General features: G+C 41.7%; 1 protein-coding gene across 1 annotated transcript in view; it reads right to left on the bottom strand.

Moving 5' to 3' along the window:
- LOC139755855 (gem-associated protein 5-like) overlaps positions 1 to 14,018 on the bottom strand; it is a 116,242-nt gene that overhangs the window by 101,320 nt on the left and 904 nt on the right. Inside the window, exons 2-3 of the mRNA XM_071674483.1 lie at positions 10,554 to 10,706; positions 7,660 to 7,821 (exon numbers count right to left, since the gene is read on the bottom strand). Of these exons, the coding sequence (XP_071530584.1) occupies positions 7,660 to 7,821; positions 10,554 to 10,706 (315 nt within the window). The remainder of the gene's footprint in view (positions 1 to 7,659; positions 7,822 to 10,553; positions 10,707 to 14,018) is intronic.

Consider the following 14,018-nt stretch of genomic DNA (forward strand, 5'->3'; position numbering starts at 1 on the left):
CTCCTGCGTTTGCGAGGTAGCGCAAGGAAACAGACGAAAGAAATGGCCCAACCCACTCCCATACACATGTATATACATACGTCCACACACGCAAATACACATACCTACACAGCTTTCCATGGTTTACCCCAGACGCTTCACATGCCCTGATTCAATCCACGGACAGCACGTCAACCCCGGTATACCACATCGATCCAATTCACTCTATTCCTTGCCCTCCTTTCACCCTCCTGCATGTTCAGGCCCCTGTCACACAAAATCTTTTTCACTCCATCTTTCCACCTCCAATTTGGTCTCCCACTTCTCCTCGTTCCCTCCACCTCCGACACATATATCCTCTTGGTCAATCTTTCCTCACTCATTCTCTCCATATGCCCAAACCATTTCAAAACACCCTCTTCTGCTCTCTCAATCACGCTCTTTTTATTTTCACACATCTCTCTTACCCTTACGTTACTTACTCCATCAAACCACCTCACACCACACGTCCTCAAACATCTCATTTCCAGCACATCCATCCTCCTGCGCACAACTCTATCCATAGCCCATGCCTCGCAACCATACAACATTGTTGGAACCACTATTCCTTCAAACATACCCATTTTTGCTTTCCGAGATAATGTTCTCGACTTCCAAACATTCTTCAAGGCTCCCAGGATTTTCGCCCCCTCCCCCACCCTATGATCCACTTCCGCTTCCATGGTTCCATCCACTGCCAGATCCACTCCCAGATATCTAAAACACTTCACTTCCTCCAGTTTTTCTCCATTCAAACTTACCTCCCAATTGACCCTCAACCCTACTGTACCTAATTACCTTGCTCTTATTCACATTTACTCTTAACTTTCTTCTTTCACACACTTTACCAAACTCAGTCACCAGCTTCTGCAGTTTTTCACATGAATCAGCCACCAGCGCTGTATCATCAGCGAACAGTCATATACACATATATAAATAAACACCCATACACACATATACATATATATACACATCAACATATACACACATACATATAAATACACACACAAAAACATATACATATATACACATGCACATATTCATACTCGCTTGCCTTCATCCATTCCTTGTGCTATCCTGCCCCACAGGAAACAGCATCGCTTCCCCCTGCTTCAGTGAGGTAGCACCAGGAAAACAGACTGAAAAGGCCACATTTGTTCACCCTGTCTCTAGCGGTCATGTGTAATCCATCAAAACACAGCTCCCTATCCACATCCAGACTCCACAGACCTTTCTATGGTTTATCCATTATATTTCACATGCCCTGATTCAGTCCACTGACAGCACGTTAACCCCGGTATATCACATCGTTCTAATTCACTCTAATCCTTGCACGCCTCTCACTCTCCTATATGTTCAGACACCAATCACTCAAAATCTTTTTCAATCCATCCTTCCACCTCCAATTTGGTCTCCTGCTTCTCCTTGTTCCCTCCACCTCTGACATATATATCCTCTTAGTCAATCTTTCCTCGCTCATTCTCTCCATATGTCCAAACCATTTCAACACAGCCTCTTCTGCTCTCTCAACCACACCCTTTTTATTTCCATACATCTCTCTTACCCTTTCATTACTTACTTTATTATACCTGATCGTCATTTCCTGCATCAGCGTATTAGTACCAGGAAACAGGCAAAGAACAGCCCATCCACTCATATACACATGTATATACACAAACACCTACATATGCACATATACATATACACAGATTTTCCATGGGGATAGGGGAGAAAGAATACTTCCCACGTATTACCTGCACGTCATAGAAGGCAACTAAAAGGGGAGGGAGAGGGGGCTGGAAATCCTCCCCTCTCATTTTTGTTTTTCCAAAAGAAGGCACAAAGAAGGGGGCAAGTGAGGATATTCCCTCAAAGGCTCAGTCCTCTGTTCTTGGCGCTACCTTGCTAATGCGGGAAATGGCGAATAGCATGAAAAAAAAAAAACACAATGAGAACAATGGAAGTAAGGGGAGTGGGGGAGGAATGGGATGTATTTAGGGAATCAGTGATGGATTGTGCAAAAGATGCTTGTGGCATGAGAAGAGTGGGAGGTGGGTTGATTAGAAAGGGTAGTGAGTGGTGGGATGAAGAAGTAAGGTTATTAGTGAAAGAGAAGAGAGAGGCATTTGGACAATTTTTGCAGGGAAAAAATGCAATTGAGTGGGAGATGTATAAAAGAAAGAGACAGGAGGTCAAGAGAAAGGTGCAAGAGGTGAAAAAAAGGGCAAATGAGAGTTGGGGTGAGAGAGTATCATTAAATTTTAGGGAGAATAAAAAGATGTTCTGGAAGGAGGTAAATAAAGTGCATAAGACAAGGGAGCAAATGGGAACTCAGTGAAGGGCACAAATGGGGAGGTGATAACAAGTAGTGGTGATGTGAGAAGGAGATGGAGTGAGTATTTCGAAGGTTTGTTGAATGTGTTTGATGATAGAGTGGCAGATATAGGGTGTCTTGGTCGAGGTGGTGTGCAAAGTGAGAGGGTTAGGGAAAATGATTTGGTAAAGAGAGAAGAGGTAGTGAAAGCTTTGCGGAAGATGAAAGCCGGCAAGGCAGCAGGTTTGGATGGTATTGCAGTGGAATTTATTAAAAAAGGGGGTGACTGTATTGTTGACTGGTTGGTAAGGTTATTTAATGTATGTATGACTCATGGTGAGGTGCCTGAGGATTGGCGGAATGCGTGCATAGTGCCATTGTTCAAAGGCAAAGGGGATAAGAGTGAGTGCTCAAATTACAGAGGTATAAGTTTGTTGAGTATTCCTGGTAAATTATATGGGAGGGTATTGATTGAGAGGGTGAAGGCATGTACAGAGCATCAGATTGGGGAAGAGCAGTGTGGTTTCAGAAGTGGTAGAGGATGTGTGGATCAGGTGTTTGCTTTGAAGAATGTATGTGAGAAATACTTAGAAAAGCAAATGGATTTGTATGTAGCATTTATGGATCTGGAGAAGGCATATGATAGAGTTGATAGAGATGCTCTGTGGAAGGTATTAAGAATATATGGTGTGGGAGGAAAGTTGTTAGAAGCAGAGAAGTTTTTATCGAGGATGTAAGGCATGTGTACGTGTAGGAAGAGAGGAAAGTGATTGGTTCTCAGTGAATGTAGGTTTGCGGCAGGAGTGTGTGATGTCTCCATGGTTGTTTAATTTGTTTATGGATGGGGTTGTTAGGGAGGTAAATGCAAGAGTTTTGGAAAGAGAGGCAAGTATGAAGTCTGTTGGGGAGGAGAGAGCTTGGGAAGTGAGTCAGTTGTTGTTTGCTGATGACACAGCGCTGGTGGCTGATTCATGTGTGAAACTGCAGAAGCTGGTGACTGAGTTTGGTAAAGTGTGTGGAAGAAGAAAGTTAAGAGTAAATGTGAATAAGAGCAAGGTTATTAGGTACAGTAGGGTTGAGGGTCAAGTCAATTGGGAGGTGAGTTTGAATGGAGAAAAACTGGAGGAAGTGAAGTGTTTTAGATATCTGGGAGTGGATCTGGCAGCGGATGGAACCATGGAAGCGGAAGTGGATCATAGGGTGGGGGAGAGAGCGAAAATTCTGGGGGCCTTGAAGAATGTGTGGAAGTCGAGAGCATTATCTCGGAAAGCAAAAATGGGTATGTTTGAAGGAATAGTGGTTCCAACAATGTTGTATGGTTGCGAGGCGTGGGCTATGGATAGAGTTGTGCGCAGGAGGATGGATGTGCTGGAAATGAGATGTTTGAGGACAATGTGTGATGTGAGGTGGTTTGATCGAGTGAGTAACGTAAGGGTAAGAGAGATGTGTGGAAATAAAAAGAGCGTGGTTGAGAGAGCAGAAGAGGGTGTTTTGAAGTGGTTTGGGCACATGGAGAGGATGAGTGAGGAAAGATTGACCAAGAGGATATATTGTGTCGGAGGTGGAGGGAACAAGGAGAAGAGGGAGACCAAATTGGAGGTGGAAAGATGGAGTGAAAAAGATTTTGTGTGATCGGGGCCTGAACATGCAGGGGGTGAAAGGAGGGCAAGGAACAGAGTGAATTGGAGCGATGTGGTATACCGGGGCTGACGTGCTGTCAGTGGATTGAATCAAGGCATGTGAAGCGTCTGGGGTAAACCATGGAAAGCTGTGTAGGCATGTATATTTGCGTGTGTGGACGTATGTATATACATGTGTATGGGGGGGGTTGGGCCATTTCTTTCATCTGTTTCCTTGCGCTACCTCGCAAACGCGGGAGACTGCGACAAAGTATAAAAAAAAAAAAAAAAATATACATATATATACACATGTACATATTCATCAGGGGTTAGTAAGAGGACAAGAGCAAGGGAAGGAGTAGCACTACTCCTGAATCAGGAGTTGTGGGAGTATGTGATAGAGTGTAAGAAAGTAGATTCTAGATTGATATAGGTAAATCTGAAAGTTGATGGAGAGAGATGGGTGATTATTGGTGCATATGCACCTGGGCATGAGAAGAAAGATCATGAGAGGCAAGTGTTTTGAGAGCAGCTGAATGAGTGTGTTAGTGGTTTTGATGCACAAGACCGGGTTATAGTGATGGGTGATTTGAATGCAAAGGTGAGTAATGTGGCAGTTGAGGGAATAATTGGTATACATGGAGTCTTCATTGTTGTAAATGGAAATGGTGAAGAGCTTGTAGATTTATGTGCTGAAAAAGGACTGTTGATTGGGAATACCTGGTTTAAAAAGCGAGATATACATAAGTATACGTATGTAAGTAGGAGAGATGGCCAGAGAGTGTTATTGGGTTACGTGTTAATTGATAGGCGCACGAAAGAGAGACTTTTGGATGTTAATGTGCTGAGAGGTGCAACTGGAGGGATGTCTGATCATTATCTTGTGGAAGCAAAGGTGAAGATTTGTGGGGGTTTTCAGAAAAGAAGAGAGAATGTTGGGGTGAAGAGAGTGGTGAGAGTAAGTGAGCTTGGGAAGGAGACTTGTGTGAGGAAGTACCAGGAGAGACTGAGTACAGAATGGAAAAAGGTGAGAACAAAGGAGGTAAGGGGAGTGGGGGAGGAATGGGATGTATTTAGGGAAGCAGTGATGGCTTGCGCAAAAGATGCTTGTATCATGAGAAGCGTGGGAGGTGGGTTGATTAGAAAAGGTAGTGAGTGGTGGGATGAAGAAGTAAGATTATTAGTGAAAGAGAAGAGAGAGGCATTTGGATGATTTTTGCAGGGGAAAAATGCAGATGAGTGGGAGAGGTATAAAAGAAAGAGACAGGAGGTCAAGAGAAAGGTGCAAGAGGTGAAAAAGAGGGCGAATGAGAGTTGGGGTGAGAGAGTATCATTAAATTTCAGGGAGAATAAAAAGATGTTTTGGAAGGAGGTAAATAAAGTGCGTAAGACAAGGGAGCAAATGGGAACTTCAGTGAAGGGGGCTAATGGGAAGGTGATAACAAGTAGTGGTGATGTGAGAAGGAGATGGAGTGAGTATTTTGAAGGTTTGTTGAATGTGTTTGATGATAGAGTGGCAGATGTGGGGTGTCTTGGTCGAGGTGGTGTGCAAAGTGAGAGGGTTAGGGAAAATGATTTGGTAAAGAGAGAAGAGGTAGTAAAAGCTTTACGGAAGATGAAAGCCGGCAAAGCAGCGGGTTTGGATGGCATTGCAGTGGAATTTATTAAAAAAGGGGGTGACTGTATTGTTGACTGGTTGGTAAGGTTATTTAATGTATGTATGATTCATGGTGAGGTGCCTGAGGATTGGCGGAATGCTTGCATATTGCCATTGTACAAAGGCAAAGGGGATAAGAGTGAGTGCTCAAATTACAGAGGTATAAGTTTGTTGAGTATTCCTGGTAAATTATATGGGAAGGTATTGATTGAGAGGGTGAAGGCATGTACAGAGCATCAGATTGGGGAAGAGCAGTGTGGTTTCAGAAGTGGTAGAGGATGTGTGGATCAGGTGTTTGCTTTGAAGAATGTATGCGAGAAATACTTAGAAAAACAAATGGATTTGTTTGTAGCATTTATGGATCTGGAAAAGGCATATGATAGAGTTGATAGAGATGCTCTGTGGAAGGTATTAAGAATATATGGTGTGGGAGGCAAGTTGTTAGAAGCAGTGAAAAGTTTTTATCGAGGATGTAAGGCATGTGTATGTGTAGGAAGAGAGGAAAGTGATTGGTTCTCAGTGAATGTAGGTTTGCGGCAGGGGTGTGTGATGTCTCCATGGTTGTTTAATTTGTTTATGGATGGGGTTGTTAGGGAGGTGAATGCAAGAGTTTTGGAAAGAGGGGCAAGTATGCAGTCTGTTGTGGATGAGAGAGCTTGGGAAGTGACTCAGTTGTTCGCTGATGATACAGCGCTGGTGGCTGATTCATGTAAGAAACTGCAGAAGCTGGTGACTGAGTTTGGTAAAGTGTGTGAAAGAAGAAAGTTAAGAATAAATGTGAATAAGAGCAAGGTTATTAGGTACAGTAGGGTTGAGGGTCAAGTCAATTGGGAGGTAAGTTTGAAAGGAGAAAAGCTGGAGGAAGTGAAGTGTTTTAGATATCTTGGAGTGGATCTGGCAGTGGATGGAACCATGGAAGCGGAAGTGAATCATAGGGTGGGGGAGGGGGTGAAAATTCCGGGAGCCTTGAAGAATGTTTGGAAGTCGAGAACATTATCTCGGAAAGCAAAAATGGGTATGTTTGAAGGAATAGTGGTTCCAACAATGTTGTATGGTTGCGGGGCGTGGGCTATGGATAGAGTTGTATGCAGGAGGGTGGATGTGCTGGAAATGAGATGTTTGAGGACAATATGTGGTGTGAGGTGGTTTGATCGAGTAAGTATTGTAAGGGTGAGAGAGATGTGTGGAAATAAAAAGAGTGTGGTTGAGAGAGCAGAAGAGGGTGTTTTGAAATGGTTTGGTCACATGGAGAGAATGAGTGGGGAAAGATTGACCAAGAGGATATATGTGTCAGAGGTGGAGGGAACGAGGAGAAGTGGGAGACCAAATTGGAGGTGGAAAGATGGAGTGAAAAAGATTTTGAGTGATCGGGGCCTGAACATGCAGGAGGGTGAAAGGCGTGCAAGGAATAGAGTGAATTGGAACGATGTGGTATACCGGGGTCAACGTGCTGTCAATGGATTGAACCAGGGCATGTGAAGCGTCTGGGGTAAAACATGCAAAGCGTGTGGGGCCTGGATGTGGAAAGGGAGCTGTGGTTTCGGTGCATTATTACATGACAGTTAGAGACTGAATGTGAACGAATGGGGGCTTTGGTGTTTTTCCTAGCGGTACCTCGCACACATGAGGGGGGAGGGGGTTGTTATTCCATGTGTGGCGAGGTGGCGATGGGAACAAATAAAGGCAGACAGTATGAATTATGTACATGTGTATATATGTATATGTCTGTGTGTGTATATATATGTATACATTGAGATGTATAGGTATGTATATTGTGCGTGTGTGGACATGTATGTATATACATGTGTATATGGGCGGGTTGGGCCATTCTTTCGTCTGTTTCCTTGCGCTACCTCGCTAACGCGGGAGACAGCGACAAAGCAAAATAAATAAATAAATAATATTCGTCTTGCTTGCCTTCTTCCATTCCTGGTGGTACCCCACCCTACAGGAGAGAGCATCACTACCGCCTTGCTTCAGCGAAGCAGTGCCAGGAAAACAGGCAAAAAAGGCCACATTTGTTCACACTCAGTCTCTTAACTTTAACTTACCTGATGTTCCTGATGTTGTGCTATGACATCACCAGTATGTAGACTGCACAGTCTTACACTTGATGTATCACCAATACATGCTACTGTGTGTCCATAGTCTGGATCTGATACTCTACGATGAAGACGTAATGACAGGACTTTCTCATTATTGTATGGGATGATCTGAAAAGAAATATAAATTCCATGTTACTGACAATGCAAATAAGGATATTTCAAATAACATATAATCTGACAACCCACTCCTAGGGCTCCTGCAACTTTGATACTAAACTTCACACTGGAGCAGGGAAATGATGGACTCCTTTGGAACGAGAAGGTTCTCAACAAAACTGCACTCCTTTTCAGTCAACTGACTGATACTGTACAGCCCTGCCAAAGGTAATTTCTTACTCAAAGAAAACCACTTAAAACTAAAGAAAGCCCCAAAAAGGATGTTCACGGACATTAATTTGAATATCAAAAGGAAGGAGTCACAATTTAAGCTATCTTATGAAATATTTTCCTACTTAACACATGGTATCCCCTGAGAGTCTTTTCTAAACATTCCATCTCCTCCATTCCTCATATTCACACCATCACCAACATTCTGGTTATGTTCTAATGCACAAACAGGACCAAAAATGTATATCCTTGTAAAAAAAAAAAAAATATTAGGCACTAATTCTTTGTTTTTAAAATAAATCCTTCCTATTTTCTATTTCAATAAGTCATCCACACATTCAAGAGCAGCATTCCAAAAAAGTTCTGTGGAAACTGTATTTACATAAATCAAATATTCCTCAATCATATGGAAAAGGGATGTGTTTATTAGCTTACAATGCTATCACTTCCTTAACTTATTAAAACAAAAACTAAAAAAAAAATAAGGAAATAACAAAAACAAAAATCAGTTTTACACAAGCAATTACAAAAAAAGAAATCATTTTCACTAATGGATCTGAAGTACAGAAAAGCTGTGAACTGGCAGGATGCTTGGAGTCGTAAAGAAAATCGGATGGATAAGGCTTAAGCAAAAATATGAAGACACACAGTTTGCACTCAACAGTGGATAATGGGCTTCATTCCTGGGTAAGATTTCTCAACCCAATTCTCATGCAAATATATGAACAAAATGGGAAACGTATGCTTTGAAAAATGAAAAATCTTTACTCTCCTAAGCAGTTTCCCACAAGCATAAGATATATTCCCTGGTAACGTAAGGTCCAGGATCTTCCCATATTTACGATGTGATGCGGAGGCACCAGCCTTCACTTGCCCTTTGCAGATGATCCTAAGGTGTTCACAGCCACTCACTCATTGAATGGGCCCACACTTAGCATATCAACAACAACCACCAGGATAACACCATCCTTTCTCCTACCAGCTGCTCTGAGCTCATAACTTGCAGATTGTGGTCCCTTTCTCAAGTCAGTCCCAAGCAAGATACATTTTGGAATGTAAGCTGAGAACCATACCAGCTAGAGTTTTCAAGATAAAGATGATATACCTCTCCTGACTGCACTCTTGGGAGTATAGCTTCAGGGATTTCAACCAATCCCTGTAATTCAGTTCCTTTACCACGTTAGTGTGAACTGTTAAAGATCTATGAAAACTCTCTAATTCTGAAATTCTGCCTACATTGTACAGTGATATTAGAACACAACAACAATAATAATAATAATATCATTAATTGTTTTTCTTCCTTTGTCTTGAAGGCAGGCATGATCTAGTCTACCACCCTCCTGCGTGAGGCAACTGTTGCTCGGCTATGCTCACTGAAGGTTACGTCACTAAACATTATTACTCCCAAGGTCTTTCATATCATTCAACTGGTATGTGTTAGTGTCTGTGTCTGTCTACCATTCCAATTTGATTTCATTTTCTGCACACCAAAGGAGTCGGAATTTATCTCCAATGAAAACCATGCTCTCAGTGGCACAATTAAAGACTCAGTTCATGTCTCTTTGTCGCCTTTCAGCATCCTTTACTGATATGATTTTCCTCCCTATTCTTATTTCATCTGCAATAGTTTATTTGAAACCGTGAATGTTTGTTAATGTCAGATATAAGAATGAGGAGCAGGAGGGGTCAAAAACAGTTCTATGAGGAACAGCTTTTACCACAGAAACACCAGAGATGGCTTGGTTCACAACTGTATTGTGATTTTGTTAGTTATAAATCTGATACCTTGGTTCACTATGTATAGTGATTTGTTGTAAAAAAGTTGTATATGCATCTCCCAATTTTTCCAGTTATTCCCATCTTTCACATTTTATGTGTTACGATACCATGGTCACATTTGTCAAATGCTCTTGCAAAATCTGTGTACATTAGCATTTTCTTTTTTTTCCAGATCTTCAGCATTCCTGGCATAGTGTTCAACCAACTCAGTGAGATATGCAAGATCTTTCTACTCTGACACCAATTTGTCCTGAGTTATTTAAACTGCTCACTCATACAACTTCTGCCAGTTTTTCTCTCAGGACTCTTTCAAAGATCTAAATAATGAGTGATATTAATACTATTGGTCAACAACGTTTTGTCACTGCTTTGCTTTTACCTTTGTGGAATGGAGAAATGCGAATCCATTTCAGACTCTCAGGAAGGATGCCAAAATGTAGACTTTTTCTACAGGATACTCAGCATTCATGTTAGAGAAATTTTACATTTCTTTATGAATACTGAGTTCCATGAGCCAGGGCCTCATCATTTGCAATTTCAGTGAAATAATCTACAAAAATCACAATGAACTGAGAACCTTTAAGCATACAAAACTGACTCTGGTGCTATTTTCAAAATGTTTTTCCGAACTTATCTAGTAACAGCTGCAAAAAGCTACTTGCACCAATCTGAAAATCTGTAAGTCATACCAAACATATTTGAAAGAAAACTAAGAAACTTATACTCATACAGACCTTTAATATCTTTGGTAATCTTTCCTCTGCTGTCACAAGGTATACAACAATGGTCTTGAAAGCTGCAGTTACCAGGAGACCATCTTCTGAGCGACTGTCTATAGCATCACCAATAAACCAGTTAGGAGAAGGTGGAAGGAGAATATCCCCAATCTATTAAGAAAGAAAAGGTTATTGCACTTGTCAATGATAAAATATATATTGTTTTCTTATCATACTTTGTCGCTGTCTCCCGCGTTAGCGAGGTAGTGCAAGGAAACAGACGAAATAATGGCCCAACCCACCTACATACACGTGTATACATACATGTCCACACACGCAAATATACATACCTATACATCTCAACATATACATATATATACACACACAGACATATACATATATACACATGTATATAATTCATACTGACTGCCGTTATTCATTCCTGTCGCCATCCCGCCACACATGAAATGACAACCCCCTCACCCTGCAAGTGCGCGAGGTAGCGCTAGGAAAAGACAACAACGGCCATATTCATTCACACAGTCTCTAGCAGTCATGTATAATACACCGAACCACAGCTCCCTTTCCATATCCAGGCCCCACAAAACTTTCCATGGTTTACACCAGACGCACTTTTTCTCTGACTTCTCCTTAAGATACATTGTCCTTCCATGGTCAAATCTTATACCCAAATACCTAAACTTTCTCTCCCAATATAAATCATAGTCACCAAACTTCAGCATCACCTCAGGAAGCATTCTCCTATGAAACACGCCTTTAGTTTTCTACCTGAATATTACCATACCCACTTCATCACACTTCCTAATCATAACCTCCAAGGCTCTCTGTTCATCATGCAGAGATCTAACTTAGATGACAATATCATCAGTATATCCTATCTGTTTAGTATCAGGTGGGAGACCTCCCTCTGCAATATCAATACAATTGTTCTATGTTTTTCTTTTATACTTGTTTGCCATTTCCCATGTTAGCAATGTAGCACCAGGGGGAGACAAAGAAAAGTCCTCATTCAACCAAATCCATTCTCTAATGTCATAACTAATGCACCAAAACCACAGCCCCCTATCCACAACCACGTCCCACAGGACTCTGTGGTTTCCCTCAGCTGCTTCATATGCCCTGGCTCAGTCCACTGACAGCAAGTCATCCCTCTGTGTACCACATGGGATGCTGTGTGACAGAAGTGAGTAGTTCATACCTGAAATGGTTTAGTCATATAAAGAGGATGCATGGTGATAAATTGGTAAAGAAAATGCAAAGGGACAATGCAAAAGAAAACAATGAAAAGATGATAGCAGCATTCTGCAGGGGGAAAGTAAGAACAGATTAATGAAAGGACCCATAAAAGTGAGAGTGAAACGAAGCATTCTAGGGAAATGTGTTTGCAAAGGGCAGCTTGAAAACTTTTCTGCAATAATCCCACCCTATAGAGAGTTCCTAAAAGGAATATGTCAGAGGCATAAAAAGACAGGGCATAGCAACAAAACCTACACATATACTTGGGTGTACAAAAAGAAGGGATTTCCATGGGATTTCCATTGTACAAAGGCAAAGGGGATAAGAGTGAGTGCTCAAATTACAGAGGTATAAGTTTGTTGAGTATTCCTGGTAAATTATATGGGAGGATATTGATTGAGAGGGTGAAGGCATGTACAGAGCATCAGATTGGGGAAGAGCAGTGTGGTTTCAGAAGTGGTAGAGGATGTGTGGATCAGGTGTTTGCTTTGAAGAATGTATGTGAGAAATACTTAGAAAAGCAAATGGATTTGTATGTAGCATTTATGGATCTGGAGAAGGCATATGATAGAGTTGATAGAGATGCTCTGTGGTAGGTATTAAGAATATATGGTGTGGGAGGAAAGTTATTAGAAGCAGTGAAAAGTTTTTATCGAGGATGTAAGGCATGTGTACGTGTAGGAAGAGAGGAAAGTGATTGGTTCTCAGTGAATGTAGGTTTGCGGCAGGGGTGTGTGAGGTCTCCATGGTTGTTTAATTTGTTTATGGATGGGGTTGTTAGGGAGGTGAATGCAAGAGTTTTGGAAAGAGGGGCAAGTATGAAGTCTGTTGGGGATGAGAGAGCTTGGGAAGTGAGTCAGTTGTTGTTCGCTGATGATACAGCGCTGGTGGCTGATTCATGTGAGAAACTGCAGAAGCTGGTGACTGAGTTTGGTAAAGTGTGTGAAAGATGAAAGTTAAGAGTAAATGTGAATAAGAGCAAGGTTATTAGGTACAGTAGGGTTGAGGGTCAAGTCAATTGGGAGGTGAGTTTGAATGGAGAAAAACTGGAGGAAGTGAAGTGTTTTAGATATCTGGGAGTGGATCTGGCAGCGGATGGAACCATGGAAGCGGAAGTGGATCATAGGGTGGGGGAGGGGGCAAAAATTCTGGGAGCCTTGAAGAATGTGTGGAAGTCGAGAACATTATCTCGGAAAGCAAAAATGGGTATGTTTGAAGGAATAGTGGTTCCAACAATGTTGTATGGTTGCGAGGCGTGGGCTATGGATAGAGTTGTGCGCAGGAGGATGGATGTGCTGGAAATGAGATGTTTGAGGACAATGTGTGCTGTGAGGTGGTTTGATCGAGTAAGTAACGTAAGGGTAAGAGAGATGTGTGGAAATAAAAAGAGCGTGGTTGAGAGAGCAGAAGAGGGTGTTTTGAAATGGTTCGGGCACATGGAGAGAATGAGTGAGGAAAGATTGACCAAGAGAATATATGTGTCGGAGGTGGAGGGAACGAGGAGAAGAGGGAGACCAAATTGGAGGTGGAAAGATGGAGTGAAAAAGATTTTGTGTGATCGAGGCCTGAACATGCAGGAGGGTGAAAGGAGGGCAAGGAATAGAGTGAATTGGAGCGATGTGGTATACCGGGGTTGACGTGCTGTCAGTGGATTGAATCAAGGCATGTGAAGCGTCTGGGGTAAACCATGGAAAGCTGTGTAGGTATGTATATTTGCGTGTGTGGACGTATGTATATACATGTGTATGGGGGTGGGTTGGGCCATTTCTTTCGTCTATTTCCTTGCGCTACCTCGCAAACGCGGGAGACAGCGACAAAGAAAAAAAAAAAAAAAAAAAAAAAAACTATGTTACCTGTAGAGTAACAATTACTGGGACTGAAATTAGAATTGATAAAAATATTGTGTTAAATATGTCAAAAATATTAGCATTAAGTTCCATAGCCAAAGATTAAAAAATTTCAATTTCCAGGTTAAAGCTTTTTATATGGAGCTTAACACAAGCAAAATTCAAACTACCTTTGAGTCTTATGCTGCTTAATACCTTAGATGCTGGAAAACAGTCGTTATGTGAATACCCGATTAAGACATTTCAAGTTATGATCAAGGTTGAGTTGCTGGTTAAAGGAAGACTCTCAATGACATACAGATGGATGGGCGAAGGACCAACAGCGGAAATAGCTATGCAAATGACGCAAAAAAACTTCAATGGCACTTGGCAATATTTA

Source organism: Panulirus ornatus, chromosome 2 (genome assembly GCF_036320965.1).
Source record: "Panulirus ornatus isolate Po-2019 chromosome 2, ASM3632096v1, whole genome shotgun sequence".
In the NCBI taxonomy this organism is placed as follows: Eukaryota; Metazoa; Arthropoda; class Malacostraca; order Decapoda; family Palinuridae; genus Panulirus; species Panulirus ornatus.